Source organism: Furipterus horrens, unplaced genomic scaffold (assembly GCF_987537825.1).
Source record: "Furipterus horrens unplaced genomic scaffold, mFurHor1.1.pri manual_scaffold_6, whole genome shotgun sequence".
Classification (NCBI taxonomy): domain Eukaryota; kingdom Metazoa; phylum Chordata; class Mammalia; order Chiroptera; family Furipteridae; genus Furipterus; species Furipterus horrens.
The window spans coordinates 122,267,071-122,288,650 of NW_028327176.1; the positions used below are offsets into that span (position 1 = coordinate 122,267,071).

The 21,580-nt window shown below is 38.0% G+C and overlaps 1 protein-coding gene across 1 annotated transcript in view; it reads right to left on the reverse strand.

Moving 5' to 3' along the window:
* The window catches only part of IMPG1 (interphotoreceptor matrix proteoglycan 1), a 116,383-nt gene that overhangs the window by 35,962 nt on the left and 58,841 nt on the right, over positions 1 to 21,580 (reverse strand). The window contains 3 exon segments of the mRNA XM_090280510.1: positions 18,920 to 18,998; positions 19,861 to 19,937; positions 21,302 to 21,549. Coding sequence (XP_090136636.1) covers positions 18,920 to 18,998; positions 19,861 to 19,937; positions 21,302 to 21,549 — 404 coding nt within the window.

Consider the following 21,580-nt stretch of genomic DNA (forward strand, 5'->3'; position numbering starts at 1 on the left):
CATTTTAGTTTCTTTTTCTTCTCTTAAAAATTAGGTAAAACTACCCCTGGCTAGTATGGCAAACCAAAATATCACTGGTTCAATTTTTGGTCAGGACACATACTTGGGTTGCCAGCCAGGTCCCCAGTTAGGGGCTTTTGAGAGGCAACTGATTGATGTTTCTCTCCTTCTCCTTCTTCCTCCCTTCCTGTCTCTCTAAAAATAAATAAAATATTTCAAAAAAATCAAATAAATCAATTTTATCATAATAGCATTACAGAAAAATTCTGTGTTTATAAAAGTACTTCTACCTAGCCTTTTAATATGTGAGAGATATCTGAAATGATATCATTTAGTTATTTCTAAATAGCAAAATTTTAGCAAGATTATTTTATTTTCATTTAAAAAAATCTTCATCCTTTAACACTTCAAATAATGAGCAATATCATTAAAAAATGGTAATTATTATTTAAAAAAGATGATTGTTTAGTCACTCAACATAAATATACATTTTGTGGAGGGGAGGTTAAGTTTGAGGCTGTTGAAAGCTCCAATGTTATATCTTCTGCTCCATGAAATATGTAAATACACATTAAATAAATTTACATTTATATAAATATACATTAAAAAATTTTTTTCTCAAAGATGTCATTGTTAGATTCATGTAAACCAGATTAAAAATAGCTCCTCAGTTATCTGGAATAAGTGGAAAATTTCAAATATATCTATATATTAAGTAAAAGTATTAAACAGAGCTATCAAAGAGCAAAAATATTTTACCACTAAATCTTTATTCTTAATAATAACATTAAAATAAAATCTGAATTAAAACTGAAACTGGTAAGAAATTTAATTCCTTAGCCCTTAAGGATTTCATTGTGCTTTCTTACTATTTTAGTTAGATGTTTCAGTGAAGTTATAGCCTCAAAATCTAGTCTTAGAATTTTGAGAGGCTGCATGGAGGATGAGATGGGAGGGTGAGATTGTACCTGTTATCTTCTGGGTACTATACAAGAGGTACTGTAAAAATTCTCCTTTACTTTAAGCCATTTTATAAGCTTCCAACTGGTTATACATTCTGCACTTGCTACTTGATGTGAATTATTGGGTCTTTAAAGTATCTCTCTAATTATGCCCAAGGCTACAGAGATGAGTGTCCTCTTGACCAGTGGTCATCTATAGAATGAAACATGCATGTTTATGTATAACATGAGGCATTCATCTTCTCAAATCATCAATCAAAGACACATTTTTTTTCCAGTCTGGTATATGACACTTTTCCTTCACTAAACAAAAATGCTGAATCTATGAAATCTTATTAGACCTAAACCTTGCCTCATGTAAGATAAAAGCCACAGAACTCAGAGCTGCGTCACCCTAATCACTTTCTCTTCATTGTAGTAACATCATTTCTAACAGCTTTGAATTTAAAATCAGCTCTATATAAGGAAATTGTGAGTATGTGTTTGGAAAAAGAGCCCATCTATGTTTTTCTCTGGTTTGTTGGTGTTGTTACTAAAATCTGTTATTGCCGTCTCTGAAGAAATGAACAGTTTGGGACAAATGAAGTAATTGTGACATGAATTTGACATGCAATGATGTACCTTTTAACATCATGGCAATACTTCAATTCTGAATGGCTTCTGAATTATTTATTCCAAGATTATTGAAAAGGTTGTGTTTTTCTAGCTTTGACTTGCAAAGTGAAATAATAAATATATTTTTCTCCCTATTAATAACTTCATATGTATCCAAGGAAATAATAAATATTAAGATCACATAAAATATGCATTTGGGATTGTGGAAGGCACACAAAATGTTACATGGTATGGAAACCTCTAACATGGTCATTAATGATCCTTACTTCTTATCATTCATATCTCTGTCTAGTCTCCTCTTACATGGCATGGGGCTGTTTTCCATACAATGCTATGGAATAGATGATGTATCGTTTGAGACTAGGTCATAAAGATATTCTTTCACTTCTCTCTCTTAAATCAGTTGTTTTGAAGGGAATCAGCAGCCATGTTGTAAGGACACGCAAGCAGGCTCATCTGAGGAAGAACTGAGGTCTTCTTGTAGCCAATTTGCCAGATATGTAAGTCAACCCCTGTCAAGGAGACTGCAACTTCATGAGAGACTCTGAGCCCAAACCACCCAGCTAAGCCATTTCCTAGATTTCTAACCTACAGAAACTGGGAGATAACAAATGCTTATTTTTGCTTTCAGCCACCAAGTCATAGGCTCATTTTATATGTACCAGTCGGTAATCAATACACATAAAAACCATTAAAAACCTAGCATTGTAGTAGTTTAAGTCTGCCAGTCTCTGATTCTGGCTTTTATCAGAATGCCACAAAGAATCTAGCCCTTGTTTTCAGGGCACTTTCAGTTTTGGGGCATTAACTACGTAATCACAAATTCTATGCCAAGTTCTATGAAAGAGAACACTCAGGGTGCTTTGGGAAGCATAAAATGGAGACCCAATCCTCATTAGCTGGTGGATCTGTGTTTGAGAAATGAGGCTGGTTAAGACCTGCCCTTCTGGCTTTAGGATGTGGTGAGGAGCGAAGCCAAACATGATATAAGAAGGCAAAATGTAGCAAGTGCAATTCTTTGAACCACAAGCTGTGATCATTTGAGGAAACCAAACTAACATACATAGGAGATGCCAGTCTGGTTTCAGGGGAGAATCTCTTCAGAGAACAACCTTACCGGTTTTGACTGTGAACTGCTAAGATCAAAGCAAAAGTTAATTTTTAAAATAATGCAAATATTTCAATATAAATTTGGAAAATTGTTCACTTCACAAGAAGTTTTCTTAAGAATACTATGAAAACACCGAAGAATTTTCTCAATTGCAATAAATAGCCAACAGTTCAAATGATAATAAAGTTGACTTAAAAGTCAAACAAGCATTGTAAAGGATGACCAGAGACTTGGTTTGTATGCAGTGTTATTTATCTACCAGTAAATTAAAGAAATGCATTATGGATACAAATTTTAGAAGGATGCTGGAGCACTTTGTGTAGAGTACTTGGCACATGCCAAATAATGACTCATGTTGGCCTGTGAATGAGAAGGTGACAACTGGGTTAGTTAGAGGTGCTCAGGCAGTTGTGTGTGCCAGACTCTGGGAGCAGAGAGAGAAGATGTGTTTTAAAACAGGGCTCTGGCCATGTCCCAACCATATCTGAAATAGAATAAGCTTGTTCAGAGTTTTCAAAACATCTCTGATTCTTGCAAAAGTTAATGTGATATAGTTTGTGTTGGGATGAATTGTGAAAGAATGTGAAATGGGTTTAAAAGATAACTGGGTGTCTTTTCTAGGTATACTGAGCATCAGCTAGCAGAATTTTTGGACTTATCTAATTTTAGAAAGTTCTGTGCTTTTTGTTGTCTTTCACTGGGCTATTTTATAACCCCATAAGCTATAGAAAATGAATGGTGATGCAAATAATGCTAGTCCATAGAGGTATAAGCAATTTTGTCTGAAGATGCCTGATTTCCCTCCTGTGAAAGACATAATTCCAAATATATTTTACTGCTCAGTGGATTCTGATCAGCTTTGTATCAATTTGAAAATCTGTGTCAGCATTCCTGATTGCCTACATGAGAGGATAGCAAACCTTTTCTGAAAGTGCCAAATAGTAAATATTTTAGGCTGTATATATCATAGGGCCTCTATTGCAACTACTTAACTATGCTGTAGCTCTAAAGTGGCCCTAGGCAGGGCTAAGTTCAACTAAAACTTTATTAATGGGTGATGGAATTGAATTTTATATAGATTTTAGTAGTTTTTGTCAAGTTATGGTTTCAGGAGATATTTATATTTCAGCCATCTAAAAACAACCACTTCCTGTCTCAATGCATGCTGAAAGTTGGTTCTGAAAATACATAATTTGAGGATATTCCTTGAGCACATCATATTCTAGCAGCTATCAGAGGGTATCATTGTGCGCAAAGAAGGAAAGAATGCAAGAGACTGGTTCTAAATATCTGTTTTTAAAAGACAGTTTAGGAGCATGAACTTGTTTGGGGATACTTTAATAGTTCCAGTTGGAAATATTTCAAACTCACATTTCTAAGCACTGCTCATTCCCAAGAGATCTACAAAAAGCACCTGAACTGCCTTTTGTGCATTAGATGCCTGGTTAATTTCAAGCCCTTGGTATTGACAATTATACTTAAAATACAATATTTCATGTGCTTTACTTTTACACAAGGTTTTGAAGACTTTGCAAGATGTATTGAGTAATGAGCTATATTTAAATAAATCTTGCATGATCGTTATATTAACATTAAGTCATTATAAAACTCAACTCCACAAGACATTGTAGGTGGTTGGGGAGGGAAGATTTATAGCATCCTGCAAAGGCTGATTGCATAGGGAACGTTCACATTAAGAAGAAAATCTGACTACTTCAGGCAAGAGTTTATTATTTACTATCTGAATAAAGAAAACGCATTTAAACTCTCCTTACCTGCCATGAAGAATGTCTGACTCATTGCTATCGTTTTGAGCAAATTATCTTTTTCACTTTTAATTTAACATTTTAACCGTGGTGAGAAGATAAAGTGTTCCACATAGGAGGTTCACATTTTGCACCTGTGGCCCTGCATCAACCACCAAAAGAAAGGCTGGGCACATCCTTAAAATCCAGGATATCATCATTATCATTAACATACATTCATCTTCTCTCTCTCATCCCTCTGTTAAGTAGGATAGATAGTAAACCAAGGCAGGGAAGAGGAGGGATACGTGTCCCCCTCACTCACTCAGCAGTCCTTGAAATTTTATGTATCCTTTCCACTATCTGGGAAACAGAGCCTTTGAAAGTGTGCTTTCATCCCAAGGCCTGAAAGGCCAGAAAGGGCCCATAGGGCCTAAAGGAAGAAGTCCATTAACACCTTTGGGTATTCACGCCCCATCCTGGAAAGCGAGCACCACCTTTACCTGTTAATCAATATGTAACTTCTTCACCCCCATCCCATCAACTATATAAGTCCTCAAAACAAAGGACTCTCTCTCTAGGGGCCTGGCCTGAGGCCACCCTGGCTGTGGCTCTTGCCACCCTTGCCCTTGTCATCCTTGCTCTTGTCACCCTTGCTCTTGCCTTTTTCCCCGACCTCGGCAAGGTCTGTTCTCTTCCATGAGAACATATCACCGATAAACCTGCTTGGTTGCACGATAATACACTCGCTGATCTGTAATTCTTTACTGTGCTGGTGAGAAGAACCGAGTTTCTGGGAGTTTCTCCCATAACACCTCCATCCATTTTTCTGTCTATCATCGAGAGAGGGTCCCTGGGACAGAGGAAAACAAGATCATGGTAAGAGTTAATATAAAATAGAGAGTGAGATTGCCTCAATTCAAAGGCAACTAAAATGGATAATTGTATCAAGAAGATGTCAGCACTAAATAGGAACCCTCCCAGGTGATTTTGCTGTTTATTACTTTATTGAGACTGATAGATTTGGGTACACAAGGAGCTATTTTCCTGGGAAAACAAGCAATTCTATAGCAACTTTAAAATAATTGAATACATAAGGAGAGAGCCTCTTGTTTTTAATTAAGTGCAAACAGTAAGGGGATAATTTTGAATTTTTCATGTTGGCTGAGCAATGTTTGATGATGTTACTACAAATGTCGTATTGCTACTTGCTGATTGGGACCCCTTATGAAAAGGCCTCTGAGCTGATTCTGGGCTGGATTTCCCTCAGGAAGTCTTTGCCCTTCCTACCGCTCTGTTTTAGGGAAGTGGGGGCAGGGTACTGACTCGTGTAGGGTGTATTTCAGAGGCCTATGTACCATCTGGTTTATGGCTAGGCCAATGTGAACATTGGTTGACAGGGGTAGAAAAAAAGTGGGGGCTATTTCTTTTCCTCCCTGTGTGCCTCAAGTCTCTCTTCTGGCAACAAGTCTCTCCTCTGTGTCTCCAGTTCCATCAGCTTTCTTCAGGTGAGCTGGATCCCTGCTTCTGGTAGAATCCTCTCCTTCTTTTGGCTCTAGGCTAGGGGTGGTAACTGTGCCTGCTCTTCCTAATCTCTGGGACCTCTCTTTCCTTTTTGGCTTGTAGGCTCCTCCTCCACCTGAGTAACGCATCCCTGCATTAAATTCTCTTTCTCGTAAATAATAGTTTGAACCAATAGTTTTTACTGCTGATGTTCAATTGTTTTGACCTACAAAAATGGCAACCTAATGTCTGAAGTAGTTTCTTGTTTTTTTTCTGGTTAGATTCTGACTGCTATGGGTCAACTAAGGAAGGGAAACTTACCACCAAAAAGGGACATTAAAATGCTAGCCTGGACGGGGGAGTTGCAGTGGGCAGAGAGCCCAGGGGCCCAGGATGCAGTGCTGAGATGAGTTGAGGAGCCAGGGAGCAGCCCCATCACCAGGACAACCCAGGAAATATGTATAGGCGGCCTGCATTTTCTAGGTTAGACCAGATCAGAGACTATAATCTTAAATAGACTGACTGAATTATTAGGGAAGAGAAAATAGAAAGCTGACTCCATCTAAAATAATGCTGGAGTGATTTACAACAAAATTCTTTTGTCATATTTATAAATACTCTGCCTGTATTGTTTATGTTGTTATTTGGACTGTTTCAACTCTACCCCATTATCTGGCACCAGGCTGCTGGACAAAGTATGTAGGGCAGTTCTGCTTATAGAACATTGTTTTAGCAAGGCTTAGTTCTGTTTGTGCTGACCCTGCTAGAACCTGAGCCAAAAGGAAAAATGTGTGCCCATGTATACACTTAAAAAAATATCCTCCCGTATTGTGAACCAAATAAAAAAAGTTAATAAAAGCATTATAGTCAAAAAGCATGACTATGTAAATCCTGTGTTCAATCAGTTTGCACCATGTCAACACTTACAGGCCTGCCTGCAGGGGGACGCAAGGGCCACACAGACCAGGAGCTGTGGGCAGATGAGGCATGACTGTTCCTGTCGTACAGTAATGCAAGATTGGTTGCAAAACAAACAACAGCTTATCTTTATTTAAAATTTTAAACAACTGGTGATGGCTTTCCTTTCTTTCAACTGGTGGTGTTTTGTTAAAAACTAAGCTTATTTGGATAACACTAGTTAATAACATAAATTTCAGATGATGTACAACTTTTTTTTTAATTTCTTTTTTTTATTGTTGTTCTATTACAATTGTCCCATTTCCCCCCCATTGCTCTCCCTTGTCCCGCCCACCCTAACCTTCCCACAGTCAGTGCCTGCCCTGTTGTCCATGTCCATGGGCCATTTATATTAGTTCCTTGACTAGAACTTTCCCCTTCTTTCACTGCTTCTACTACTCCCCCCTCCACTCCGGTCACTGTCAATCACCTAATACTGGAAACAAGGGACAGACTGACAGTGACCAGATGGTGTACAACTTTATATGTCATCTGTATACTCTATAGTGTATCTTTCCATCACCATGTATTTGACCCCTAAAGTTTTGATATTTTGTACATCATGAGGGTTTTTTTGGCATTAATTTTGATTTTTTTTGAAATCTTGCATTTAAATGTGATGTTGATTACTGAGCTTTTTGGCTCCCCTCAAATTTTGTGCCTGTGGCTAGGGCCTTACTCATGGAGCCTTAAACCTGGCCCTGCTTGGGTGCTACATGTTACAAATGCATAGAGGGTGCTTGGAGAATAGGTGACAAAGAAGGAGAACGGACCAGGCAAGCTTATGCAGGAATTCATGAAAGGAGTCTTCTAAGGAGCTGAGAAAAAAATATCCCACTGTAGACTAGTGGCCTTAACAGTTATTATAATGAACTCTGAGAAAAAACACCAGGTTCATTAAATCCTGGGCAAGTTGGCTTTGAACTGGTGGTGAGGTCACTGCAAATGCAGGTCTAGATAGGAATCTGTGTAAAGATACTTTATTGAGATTATGGGTTTGCCAAGAAAATTTGAAATTGGGAAAAGGGCTTTAGAGTAGAAGAGACTGACACTTATAATGCAGCTTGTCCTTTTCAAGCAAAATAGATATCAATAATGAGAGCTGCAAGCTACCATTATAGGAATATTGCTACAAACTGCATGACATGTCAAATTGGATCTCTTTACCAGCCTGGGTTTTATAAGAGGAAGCAGAAAATGTTAGCAATGAGAAGAGAAAATGAGACTTCCCTGGGGAGAAATGAATTGAGAAATTCATTACTTTGTGTGTGAAGGCTGCAAACTTAAAAAGAAAACAAAACCAGCCTACAAACCAAGACTTCAGGTGATTCTCATGAAAACAGGAAAGTTTTGTATCTTTTGTATATGATGAAGCATGGATTAAATTGATCCAGAAATGAGACTTGTAATGAAGAAGTAAATGTCAGAAAAATTTTCTCAAAATATTTTTTCCTTTTTCTTTCTTTTTCTTTATCCAGGAATTCAGGGCACTCACAGATGACTCATGCATGTCAAGCAGCAGGTTCCATTTTCCATAGTGAATATTAAGGCAGTTAGGGCCTCCATATTACAGTACTAATTTCCTGGGGTTTCTTTTGGTTATGCTTAACTTCCTCTTTGCCTAAGAAATAAAAACCTCTGAAAGAGGTGTTGAGTGAAAAGGCTCCACTGAGATGAAATACAGGCCCTCAGCAGGCCCTTCCGCTAGTCCTTTCCTCTCTGTCATCCTCCAGGAAGATGGGAGGGTCTTCTTTCTGAATGTCAGTCTTACATTAAAATCTTGCTTAAGAATTCTTACTCTCATTTGCATCGGCAGTCATTAAAAATACTCTGCTCTTACAGCAATGCTGGAATCATGAGTCAGGTTTTCAAGAAAGTTAGCAAATTACAGGTACACAGCACAAGGGCAGTGTGGCTTTGTCCAACTTGAAAGATAAATCGGCTTTTTTCCTCTTCCTGAGCTAGTGGGTGCTCCTTCCTACCCCTGTCCTTGATCAAATGTTAATCTTTGTAAGCAGGAAAATGTTTAAGATGCAGCCCCAGCTTCCCCTCAGGAAGCCCCTGGATTTCTGGCATTGATGGTTCACCTATCTTGCCAGGACCTTCCACTGCTGTTTAATCCCCAAAGTTTCTATCCTTGGTCAGCTTCTCTTTTGTTGTCCTCCAGATCCCATGATTAAAACAAATATTTTCCACAGTTAAAAGGTCCTTCTAGCTATTTCAGTTGTAGTCTTTCTATCTCACTTTCCTTCTCTTGGCCTTCTTCCTGCTCTCCACTGCCAACTCCTCCCAGCTATAATATTTCTTGCTCTGTTTCTTGAATATTGTAAAGCATCATGTCTAACTACCTCTACTTAAATTATACATAAAAAAGGTGCTTTAAAAAAAGTGGTGCACAAAATTTACTTAATACCCTGAGTCACTCTGGCTTTCAAAGTTGAAGAAATTTATTGAAAAATCATTCCAGAATGTCACATATATATATACAGCTGAAAAACATGACTAAATTATTGCATACTCTCATAGTAGAGACCCAAATCAATGATAATTTCTCATCCTACAGAATGAAAATCTGGATGGAGAATCTAAAGAGGTAATTTTTTAAAAAGTATAAATATATACTCATTCAAAACAAACCATAAAACAAGTAGAAAAATTCATATAGACATATTCATTTACCTCTCCACAAATACTTTATACTTGTTCCATCTCTCTAAATGAAGTTTGTAAGTTTTATAAATGATGACTTTGGATGATGTTTAGTAAGCACTTTGTTAAAATTATCTGGGTTAGCAGTTGTTTTAACATTCCAAATAGCATGAAGTTAATGCACATACTCTGGTAAGGATTTACTTAACCTGACAATACTTTCCAACTAGCAATGGAGAGTTGTTATTTTTCTATCTCATTCATTGTCAAGCAAAAAAAAATAGAAGTAAAAGAAGTTGAAAATTCTCTTTATAACTTTGTTTACTCAATAATCAAAAGATGTTAAATTCTCTCTGAGATTAATAGAACCTATTTAAGGAGGAAAATCCCATTTTTCTGACATTTACATTTTTTAAGTTCAGAAGGATGATGTGACGGGGTCACTTTGAGCAGAAGTGCATGACAATTACAGAACTTTCCCCAGTTGCCTGTGTAGACTCCCCTTCTATAAACTGACCACTGTGTGCAACTTGTAATTTACTGATGCCTTTATAAATGCAGGTTCACCATCTCAAAACTTAAAAACTGAAGGAAATTATTCATGGGAGTTTTTATCCATTCCCCCAATCCATTTGTAAGTGCTTTCGCTATTTCTACTTTAGTATTGCTAAGGTATCACTTTCTTTGATTAAAATGCTGGTCATGTAAAACTGCAATGTCACTCAAAATGACATTCTTTCCCCATAGTCTCAGAGGTGGCTTTGTCTGCTCCTGGTTACTCTCTGGCCCCACACTATTTGCATGACCATTGCCTCACACTTTGTAAAAATGGGCAAAAGTGGGGCAGAAACATTTGCTTTCCCATCCACATTCTGTGGGTCAAGATAAGAGTACTTGAGGCAGAAATGTTTGTAGCTATGAACATATCCTGTTCCAGTCACTTGAGAAGTGATAAACAGTGGGAATGAGTGACTGGAATGGGTTAATGCCACTTTGACTACTTAGCTTATATAACCCTTGTGCTTCTCTCCTTGTGGCTTTCTTCTGGGAAATTTTCTCTCTTGTCTCATTCCATTTCTTGTGCCCTCTTCTACCACGGGCACCTTCCAATTCTGCAAATACTGACTACCTATCCTTACTGATGACAAACACACCTGCTGTACTGTGATCAAGAGCATTAGATCAGGCAACCCTGCTTTCTCTTCGTACCAGACAAATAGTTGTACTATGACCTGATTCTGCCTGTTCTAGTCCTGGCTTTGTTTTTTTTTTCTTTTTCTGCTGACCTAATCTATAAAGCAACTTCTGTTTTTTTACCCACTATGCTGAGCTCATTTAAGATATACTATGACAGTTAAGCTTATGTGTCAAAGTTGGCTGAGCCACAGTACCCAGATATTTGATCAAACATTATTCTAGATGTTTCTTTGAAGGTATTTTAAAGATGAGATTAACATTTAAATCAGTAGACTTTGCGAAAAGCAGATTACCCTGTATAATGTGGATGTGATTCATCCAATCAACTGAAGTTCTTAATTAAAAAAAAAAAAAAGCTTTCCTAGAGGAAATGAAAATTTTGGCAGCAAATTTCTTCCCCGAGTCGATAGTTTGCTGGCTTATCCTGCAGACTTTCAACTTGTCAGATTCCACAATTGCATGAGCCAATTCATTAAAACCTCTCTCTGTGTCTCTCTCTCTCTGCACACACATACACACAAACATACTCATATTGGTTCTGTTTTTTAGAGAACCATATTATATACACTGAACATTTAACTTACCTTATATAAAATTCAACTCACCTTTATGTAAACTTCCAACCACTAAGTGGGGCTTTATCAAATTCATATTAAAAAGTCCCTATTCTCTGACTTGTACTGATTTTTCAAAGGAAGAGAGAGGAGAAAAGGAGGAAGGGAAGGAAGAGAGAGAAGGAGGGAGGGAGAGAGGGAGGGAGGGAGGGAGAGAGAGTGAGAGAGAGAGAGAGAGAGACAAAGAGAAAGAGAAAGAGAAAGGGTGGGGGGGGATTGTTGCTCACTGTATTCTATTAGGTTTTAAACTCCAGGGTGGAAGAAATTTGGTGTGTCATGTATAACATAGATGACTTGGAGGTATTCAACCTCATGGCGATCCAGGCTCTTTGTCCTATGCTTCTTCTCTATCCACCATTATCCAAAGTAGTCTCTGGTTTATTTTATTCTATTTTTTAACAATAAAATCTCTTGCATCTCTTCTTTCTTTTCTTCTTCCTCTGCTCCTACCCTCATTTATGTCCCCAAAGCTTCACACTAATGTGGGACAGAATCTCTCACTGCCCTGCTTTTTGTCCACCAAGCTGTAGATAGACTTACTTTCCTAAACCTCATTTTCATCATCGCCCTATACTTCCTGAAAATTGAGAACAAACTCTTATTTTCCTGACTTTAAGGCCCTGCTTGATAGATACCCTTTCCCTACTTATTTCTCTGCATCCCTCTCTGAACCTCACTCTACCTCTGCCTCTGCTCAAGAAACATTCTACTGGGACGGTCATTTCCCTTCTCTTCAGCAAGGTCTGAGGCACCCATGGGGCCCACTTATAGCTCTGTGGGTGCCTCTGCTTCTCACTGATTTTTCTCTCCTCTGGCCTACGTATTATATACATGTGATTAGTCTACATAAAAAATTTAAAGCAGTTTTAAAATCTTATACAAAAAGCCTACATTGTTCCTATTTCACGTGTGTAGGTCTCAAATAAAGAAAATAGATGGGAAGTGCACTGCGGTCAGGTGTGAACTTAAATTTCTTTCCTCAGAGCCATTCTCTCTGCTTGATGAACAATGCTGACGTGGTGCCATTTATCATAATTGAGAGTTCTCCAATGTGAAATTGTAATTTATCCCTAATCCTGGGCCTTGGAAGCATCACAGACATGTGTGATGGTGCATTCGTATTCTAAAGGTGGGATTGCATTTTCAATGGCAATATATTTCCTCCCATGTTTTCCCCATGCACTGTTGCCTTAAGCTCTTTCCTCAATTTGTCTTATGTTATTTTCCCCCCCAGACACTTTCTCAGTCTTTCACAGGTAATAACCGAGTGATATGTTTTTAAGTTAAGATTTCTGTTAAAATTGTCACAATGGCCTGATTTCGAAATGCCTTTAAGGGTTTATTCATGCAGAGACATTCTCCTTGTCCTTAGAACTGTTTTCCACAAAGGGATGATCTAGGGACTGCAGCTCAGCAGGTTAATGCTAATTGTTTCAGTTCCACCGAATATGAAAGGAAGCAGAACTGAGACTTCCCCATGCAGATAACAGCCGCGGGGCTACAGTGCTCCGTGGTGTGGAGCGCACCTCTGGAGAGCCAAGGGCTGCTGTGTTCTGGTTTCCCGGTGCTGCTGAGGCGCTGGCATTTCAGCTACAGGGAGAAAGACACAAATACATCTCCTGCAGTCTGTTAGCGGCCACGCCAAGAAATGAGAAGGGTTAGATAGAATGAATGCAGTAAAAAATAAGCTAGATGCCAAAAACCTGAAATTAAAAACCCAAACCAAACAAAAACCACGGGATTGTTGGAATCAATAGGAGGGTCAAGTGCTCGGAAGTGCTACTAGCTCTATAGATTTAAAGTAATCTTGGAAATAAAGCAGGTCATAAAGAGAAATCCTGAGTCCTTATGAATCATTATATTTTCCTATTTATGTGGCACAGTTTCCTGTATTTATCGACCTCTCCTCTCCTCTGTAAAATATTGGATGGATCAATAAAAAGCCTTCCTAATAATGGGTTCTTAATCTTCCTGGTTATGGAAATGTGAGCCAACAAAAATGAATGGAAGTATTAAAAGTGATCATGTCAAGGATGTGAGAATCAGGGAAGGCTGCCATTTCCTCGGATGTGCTTACTGGTCTCATAATCATAAAGTGATAACAGGAAGGCAATATTTGGACATCTGAGAGGCACAGCCTAAGCCAGTTCACTGGCCAAGTGCTGACCCTGCAGACACAGATATTACCACTTCCTACTAATGAGCCTGTAACAGATACTGCTCGTTAATCAGGCCAAGATGTCTTGATGAAGCCATTCATGGCCTCAGAATTCTTCATTCTGTAATGGTTTTACCTCTTTCATGCTACTCAAATAAAGTCACCTCTGTCTATCTCTCCTTCTATCACCCAAGTCCAAGCTGTCACCACAACTAGCCTAGGATTGCTGTTAAGACTACTCTAACTGATTATTTGTATTTGCCTACCTCTTGCTAATTCTCCACAAGGCTGCCAGAAGATCTGTTTAAAGTCAAATTTTATGTGTCATTCCTTTGCTTAAAACTTTAATGATTCTTAACAGGGCTTATCAAGCTCTGCATTTCTGGAGCTTCATTGTTTTCTAATTCTAATTCCTTGTGCTCTAGCCATACCGGCCTTCTTCACTTTCCTTCAGTATGCCAGCTTCAGCCACTCCCCTCTGTCAAAAACCTTTACCATCCCTCCCCAGTTTTAACTGTTGCCTTCCTGCCACTCAGATCTCAGTTTAAACATTTTTTCTTGAAAGAAGAAATTGGCTTTACAGAATGGATAATAAAGAATACATATATTTTATTATTTGTAAATTGTATGCTGTGTATCCTCTGTAATAGCAAAACTTTATAACAAACTTCTGTGTGCATATATTTCTCACTCTCTCTCTCTCTCTATATATATTTTAAGGTTGGTTGTTAAACATGTACCCATAAGCTACAGTGGTCACAGGGCTAATTGGCTGTCCTGGTTTGCTTTCCCTGTTTCAGTTCCCCATAGCTTTACTGAGTTTCCTGGAATCAATTCTGAAACAAACTCCTTGTAATCATATCCTGTTTCAGGGTCTGTTTGGGAGAAGACTCAAACCATGACGGTCATAAAGTGTATCTGCTTTGTCCACTATTTTATCCCCTGTACCTAATAAACACAATATAAATAATTGTTGAATGAACAAATGGAAGAGCACAGCAGCCCAGAGATCCACTACTAATTCAGTGAACCTGTTGAAATCTCTTTTACTCTTGTTTACTGGCACTTAAGACTTTGCTGTGATTTGTGGCCCCCAGTGTCCCTGGAATTCACCTATGAGTTACCAGTCTCCCATCTAAAGATGTTCAGAGAAACTATGTGCAGCCCTTGGGGAAATCAATGTACGCTAGGACCACATGATGTCAACCCAGAGAATGAACTTATGTGATGTGGAAGGGGAGAAAAGAGAGCGCCCTTGAGAAAGGAGGAAAAAAGGAGCAATGGTGGCACTAAGGTGAGTTGAAGTTGCCAACAGTTATGAAAACTGCTTGGCATATAGTGTCGTCTGAATACATATGTGAATGTGTTCATGTAAAGAACTGTGAGTGGAGGAGGAAGGGGAATTACCATTTCTAATGACAACTGCTTCTACCTGCTTTTGCTTTTGCAGAAGTGGCAGAATTTATCTTATAAATATATGGTCACTGTTCAGTAAAATGTGGGAAGGAGATTAAACAGACCACTGTCCTCCATAAATTCTATACAAGATATCAATTCATTTAGTGTTCTAGAGGCATATTTTACAAGTATTTTTTTCTCAGGGGATTAACTGCTACATTAAACTGCTTAAGCTCAGAGATTTCTATGAGTACTTTATTGAGATCTTAATGGCTTGGTGGGTGTTTGGTGACAGGAAACTTAAAATTTTTCCAGGCTAAAATTGTCTCAGTAATTCCATGGTGCAGAACTAGTTGTCCTTTACCTGTGCTTTGGGAAGATCCAGAACCGTTTTCATGAGGGAGAGAAGCTCAGTCTTGTCTAGAGTGCTCTCCCCTCTCCCATTTCCATGTATATAAATGGAATGCCTTTTTATCAACAATTTTTCCTAGTTAAGGTCTTCATTTTTCATTAATATATGTCACTTCTATCCCCAGCTGGGCTGATTGTGAAAGCATATGAATCTGCCTTAAATTGGCAACAGAATATTTACATACCAGCTTCATATGAGCAGATATAGTGCTTCTTGATCAATAGTAATCAAAAACTCAGTTATGAGATATAATATTTATTTATAGAGCATTGACTGAAGGTTGTGCAGCACATTCATTCCTCTAGATACTCTAAAATCAATCCTTGAATTAAGGTGGACTGTCAGAACCTAGCCCCTCAGAGAGCTGCTATAAGCTGGGCTCTGGCAGTCATTATGCATTCCTAGTGAGCACCTTAAGGGAAACCCCTGACACTGATTTTATACAGTAGGGATGTTGTTGCGGGCAGGACATGGTTCACCATAACCAAGACTCTCCTCTTAAGCAATTACCCTGTTGAAAGCATGCAGATTCTAGATTATATGACTTCTATTTTCCTCATTACACAGTGTGCTAAGAAGCTTGGAGCCAAATTCATGAGCCACCTGAAGCAAATTCAAAGAGTTTTATGATTATTTTGTACACTAGTTTCCCTACAGAGTTATTTGATTTTTAAAAAGACATAGTGAGATAAAACATAACATTAGCCATTTTGAAGTGAACTATTCAGTAATTGTAAATTAGTAAATTCACAATGTTGTGCAGCTACCACTGCTATCTAGCTCCAAAACTTTTTCATTACTCTAAGTCATCTGACTTATTTTTGTTCTATTTTTTCTTCCATTTTCTTTCAAGTCTTTGAAACAGTTTTTTCTTTTATTGATTCTGGAAAGAGGGGAAGGCAGGGACAAAGAGAGGGAGAGAAATATCAGTGTAAGAGAGCAACATCGATGGATTGCCTCTTGCGTGTGTTCTGATTGGGGACCAAATCCACAACCCAGGCATGTGCCCTGACCAGGAATCAAACCCAAGACCTTTTGGTTTGCAGGATGATGCCCAACCAACTGAGCTACACTGACGAGGGCCATTTTCTTTGAAGTTAAAAAAAATCTTGTATTTTATGCATGTCTGTAAACCGTGACGATTTTTTGGGGGGGTGAGGTAGGATTTTAATAAGCAAATTATAAAAAACCCAGTGACAAGCCCCAGTGCAGGAGATTGAGGAGGAGGAATCAGTGAATAGGCAAACCAAGAAGAAGTCATTTTGTGAGTATGAAATGAAGGAGTTGCAAGAAGGGAGTGGTTAACAAGAGCTACATACCAGAAAGGTCAAGTAAAGTGAAGATGGATATAGAGTTGTTAAATTGATTAATTAGGAAGCCATTTATGAAAATTAGGCCCTTGTAACCTGTGATCAGCAGTGAAACCTTCTGAAAGCTTGTGGTGATTATCAGGTAAGATGGTAAAGACCCAGAAAACTAGGCTATTAAAAAAAAAAAAAGGACAGCATAATGAAATACAGAAAGAAGGGGTTGGGTTTGAGGGTAAAGCAAGTTTGGGGGAATATATATATATACACACACACATATATATATATATGTGTGTGTGTATATATATATATGTTTATTGATGGAACTACTTAAGTCAAACATAGTGTAATAGGTGGAGGAAACTTGAATGATGGTCCAGCTATGGTGTGACCTTGAGCGAGGTACTTCACATCGAGGCTTGGTTTCCTGATCTGTGAAATATAGTAGCTTGACTGGATTATATCTATGGTATATTCATGAATGGAAGGAATGTATACATAAAATGAGAACAGTAAAGCAGTTTTGAAAATATAATAATAATTTCATCATAGATATACTATTCTTTTTATTAATCTACCTGAAATGCCGATCTTATAATGTTTTATGATATTATATCATTATGACATCCAGTGAGAATTTAATATCAATCATTTCACAAAAAGATTAGTTTTGTTTTATACAACTAACTTTTAAATGATTTAAAATCAAAATCATAGTAGAGGTAGATTTTGGTTAATTATAAGTGACCATAAGTTCATTGATACCTCTCCCAGTAAGAGGTAAGTTCTATGTTCCCTCCTCTTGAACCAAGATGGGCTACATGGCTGCCTCGCCACTATAATATGAGGAAATGACCCTGTTTCTTGGCCCTTCCACTGTCTGTCTCTTGCAATACTGACTTGCATCCAGCTGTCATGCTGTGAGGAAGCCCTTGGACAGGCCTATATAGAGCGGCAATGAGACCCCAGCTAACAACTCTGGCTGAACACTAATTTGCCAGCCATGTAAGTGAACAATCTTGGAAAAAGACCTTTAACACCAGCTGAGATACTCTAGCTTACACAACATGGGGCAGAGAAGAGCTGTTCCCATTGATCCATAGCCAAATTTCTGATTTATGGAAAAAACAAATTACTTTTGTTTTAAGCTACTAACTTCAGGGTTGGCTTGTAATAAATGTTAGTTAACATTTGTTCACTGGTAATCATGCAAGCCAATATAATCTGGTTCTGCTATCATGCCATATATGTATTTGTGAAAAACCTAGTGTTCCATAAAATTGCATACTAATTGTGCACAAGGTTTATAAGGAAAATAGGATTGAGATGGCCCACTCAAAACCTGTGGAATTTTAAAAGAACCCTAACTAAAACAGTAATAATCCTATTAAAAACATCAGCCATAAAAAAATCTTCACTTGCATTTGCACTTAGAATCACAATGTATCCTTTATCCATCTTGTATCGTGGGGTTCATGTTTCCTAAAAGACATTTTTACTAATGGTTTCAGCAGAGAGCCGTATATAGTGGGAAGCAAAGGAGTTCTTGAAGCCACCAAATCAGCTACTTCCTGAACTAAATAAAGTCTTCAGAATTTTTTGTGAGGTTTTCATATATTATTAAAGATTTGTCTTTAATTGTGAGACCATTTGACCTCATTGCCTCAAAACAAAAAAAAAAAAACAAAAACAAAAACAAACAAACAAAAAACCCAACAACATTTTTTGGAAATTCAAAAGTAAACCAAGAGGATTTCAATGTTCATTGACACCCTTATTGATCAATTATATGTGACCCAATTAATACTGAAGAAACACACATAGCAGAACAGACAGTATCAATGAGTGGTCAGCATGTATGTGGCAAATAGGAACACATATATGATTGTAAAGGCCTAATCCTCTGTTCCATTGTCCCTTGTTTTGGACTTGGGCCTTATGACCTCCCTTGTCCTGATGGGCTCTCAGCTTTGAAGCCCAGGAGAGAGGAATGTTCTATGTGGGCAGCAGATGGAGCTGCTTTGGTTTGAGCTTCTTTCACCATGTCCACTAGGAAGGGGCTATGAGCACTGTCTGTGATCCTGGGGACTAGAGCTAAGGGAAGGACACCAAGGATGTCCTCTTCTTCAGAAGAGGGCATTTCAATGGACTGCTTCCTGTTGGCATGCTGGTGTGAGGAAATCTCCTCCTGGGTAAAGGAGGGCTTCATTACTGGTCTTTGAGGAGTGTCATAAATAGGCTACTCAAAGAAGATGTTATCTAGCATAGACTTTGTGGAAGGAAAAGCTCACCAGGTAGACTGTGTCCTTCTCTGTCCACTGTATCAAGCCTGGGTTGACCAAGAGGAAGCTCTGGACTCAAAGTAGAATCCTAAAGAATGAATATAGAAAGACAAATGTTGAGAAGGGCCATTTTTCTGTATATGAGAAGGGCTGTAATTTATATTTTTCTTTTATTTAAACTTAAGCATATCATTTTAGTTGATTTGAATCTACTATGAATTTTGATATAGATTCTGATATAGAAACATGTCCTGAACAAAATGCATGCATTAATACAGTGGTAAAATACAATTTATTGGCTTCTTGGCTAATTGAGTCTGCCTGTGCAGGGTTAAATCATAACTGAAATACTTTGAATTATGTCAATCATGTTTGAATTTATGAATTGTTTATTTAAAGAGAGAATAGAGCTTAGTTGGCACCTCCATTTATGAATACCCCAGTGACAACTTTGGCATAAATTAAATAACATAGCTTTAAGTAAAATATAAAAACTACTATTGAATTTATTTTTACTTTCTAAGATATTAATTTGTACTTATGAGACCCCCATAAATAAATATATAGCTAAGACCTTAATAATTAAGAACAAACTCACAACCTATAGTTATATTTATATTTATTTCTGAAGTCAAAGTTAAATTTGCATTAAGTTTTCTTTTCAGTCCATGAACTTGTGTTTATTTTATCAAAAACAGAGCAAATATTTAATTGAAACAAAGATCTGACTACATTTAAGGAAACTTTGAATTTTAGGATATTTGAAATGCAAGTTATTTTATATGTTATAAATACTGATACTGAAAGTGGGTAATCAAGTACTGCTTATAAAAAGCAATAATTAGTACTGAAGAGAACAGTTTGCTCTGTTCAGTCTTTAAGTTGATTTTTTGGTGGAAGTTTTTGGAGACTTTGTTTTTATTTGAAGAACAAAAGGACAACAAACTCACCTTTGTGATATCAGCAAGGATAGTAGGCATCATTGACTGGGTGCTGGGATCAGAGCCAGGCAATGACCCAACAATTTCTGTGGATGAAAAATCACAGGGTTTGAGTGTTTTGTTATTTTCTTCTTTTCCTTTTGTGTTTGGGGCAGTAAAACAGGGCTGAAAAATGTAGCAATAATAAGTCATAAGGAGTGGTATAACAAATCATTAAGAAGCCAGTGTCACAAAAGCTAATGATCATTGATTTGAATGATAAATTGAAAGACAGATGCAATGAAGCGTATCTTGCATGTTTATGTGATGAGAGCAGTAATTAACGTGGATTTTGAGGGTGTTGAGTTTTATTGTACACATTGGACTAAGAAGAGAGGCTGATTGGCAAGGCCAGTAAGAATGAAAACAAGTGAACTGAGAGAGAAAGAAATGACAAGAATAAATACTGGAACTAAGAATCATTTGCAGAGTCCTACTTTCAACCCAAAGCCTGATTCTCAGAACATCCCAGAAAATTCAACAAAAAAACAAACCCAGAGTGGTCTCTGATATGAGTCTGAAGTTCACATTTTCTTGCCCAGCAGATTCTCTTTCCCTGCTGTGTATTGTACCAAGAGGTATTTGTGGAGTTTTTCAGTGTCGAGTTTGACTATTTAAACCATAGAGACAGGACTGGCAGAGAATGCCAGTTTCATGCCTTGTCATACTAAACGGCCATTTCTTTTGTTCATCTTATAGGCCAGTAGTACTAGCCCCACTAAGGAGTTGAGTTCCAGGCACCCACTGAAGATTTTGAGTGAGCCTCATTGTCTTGTTGACTTCTTTAGATCCACTCTCCTCTTCTCTCCCCACTATTTTCTGCCCTAGGAAGTTGACTTATATGGACTATATCAATGACTGCTTGCCCTCTGTCTTTGGGATGTCTTGGCTCATCAGGGAACCCTTCAGGCCTAGAGGAGTAATGGATCTTGCTGCTTCTAGCTCCAGGAAACTGTCCTGTTTCTTTGGGCATTATGGAAGACTTTACAAATAGTCCCTTTATCAAACTCTTCTCATATTATCCTAATTTGAATGTGCCATCTCTTTCCTTTCGGGACCTGACCAATTTATTAGACAGGGGAATCTGGGTTTTGCCAGGGGAACAGAACTGTCCTGGGGTCCTTCTCTCTCCCTGGGCTCTAGTGGATGACTGTGGTTGAGCTAGACTTAATTGAAATTCATAGCTTCTTCTAGAGCTATTTTTGATGTCAAGTGGTCACAAAAGCTCATCAAATGACACATAGGTTGGAATGAGGGAAGACAGAAATGATACCACCCATGATGTTCCTGTCACAGAAACGATTGCCTCTACAAGACCCAATTAAAACAATAGTGACCATGAGACATTCACAATCTGTAGTCTCTCTTTCAGAATGAGGATAAACCTAGAGCTATAAAGTTATCAACTGACCATCAGTGAACTGAATTGTCCCCACGTGCAAGGACTTGTCTTCCTGCAGTGCTCTGCTGATCAGTTTTTTGAGGTCTAAAGCTGTAAGATAGGCTTCTGGTTGCTTGTCCTCCTCCATCATTCCATGAAAGACTCTTTCACTTTCAATTTTGTTGGAATCAAGAAACAGCAGGTCACTTGCAGGACTTTTTGCTAATGCACTGTCTCTTGTAAAGATGGCTGTAAGTTGCATCTCTATGGAGCTGGAACTGTAGAAGCAGAGGATACATCACACTCAAA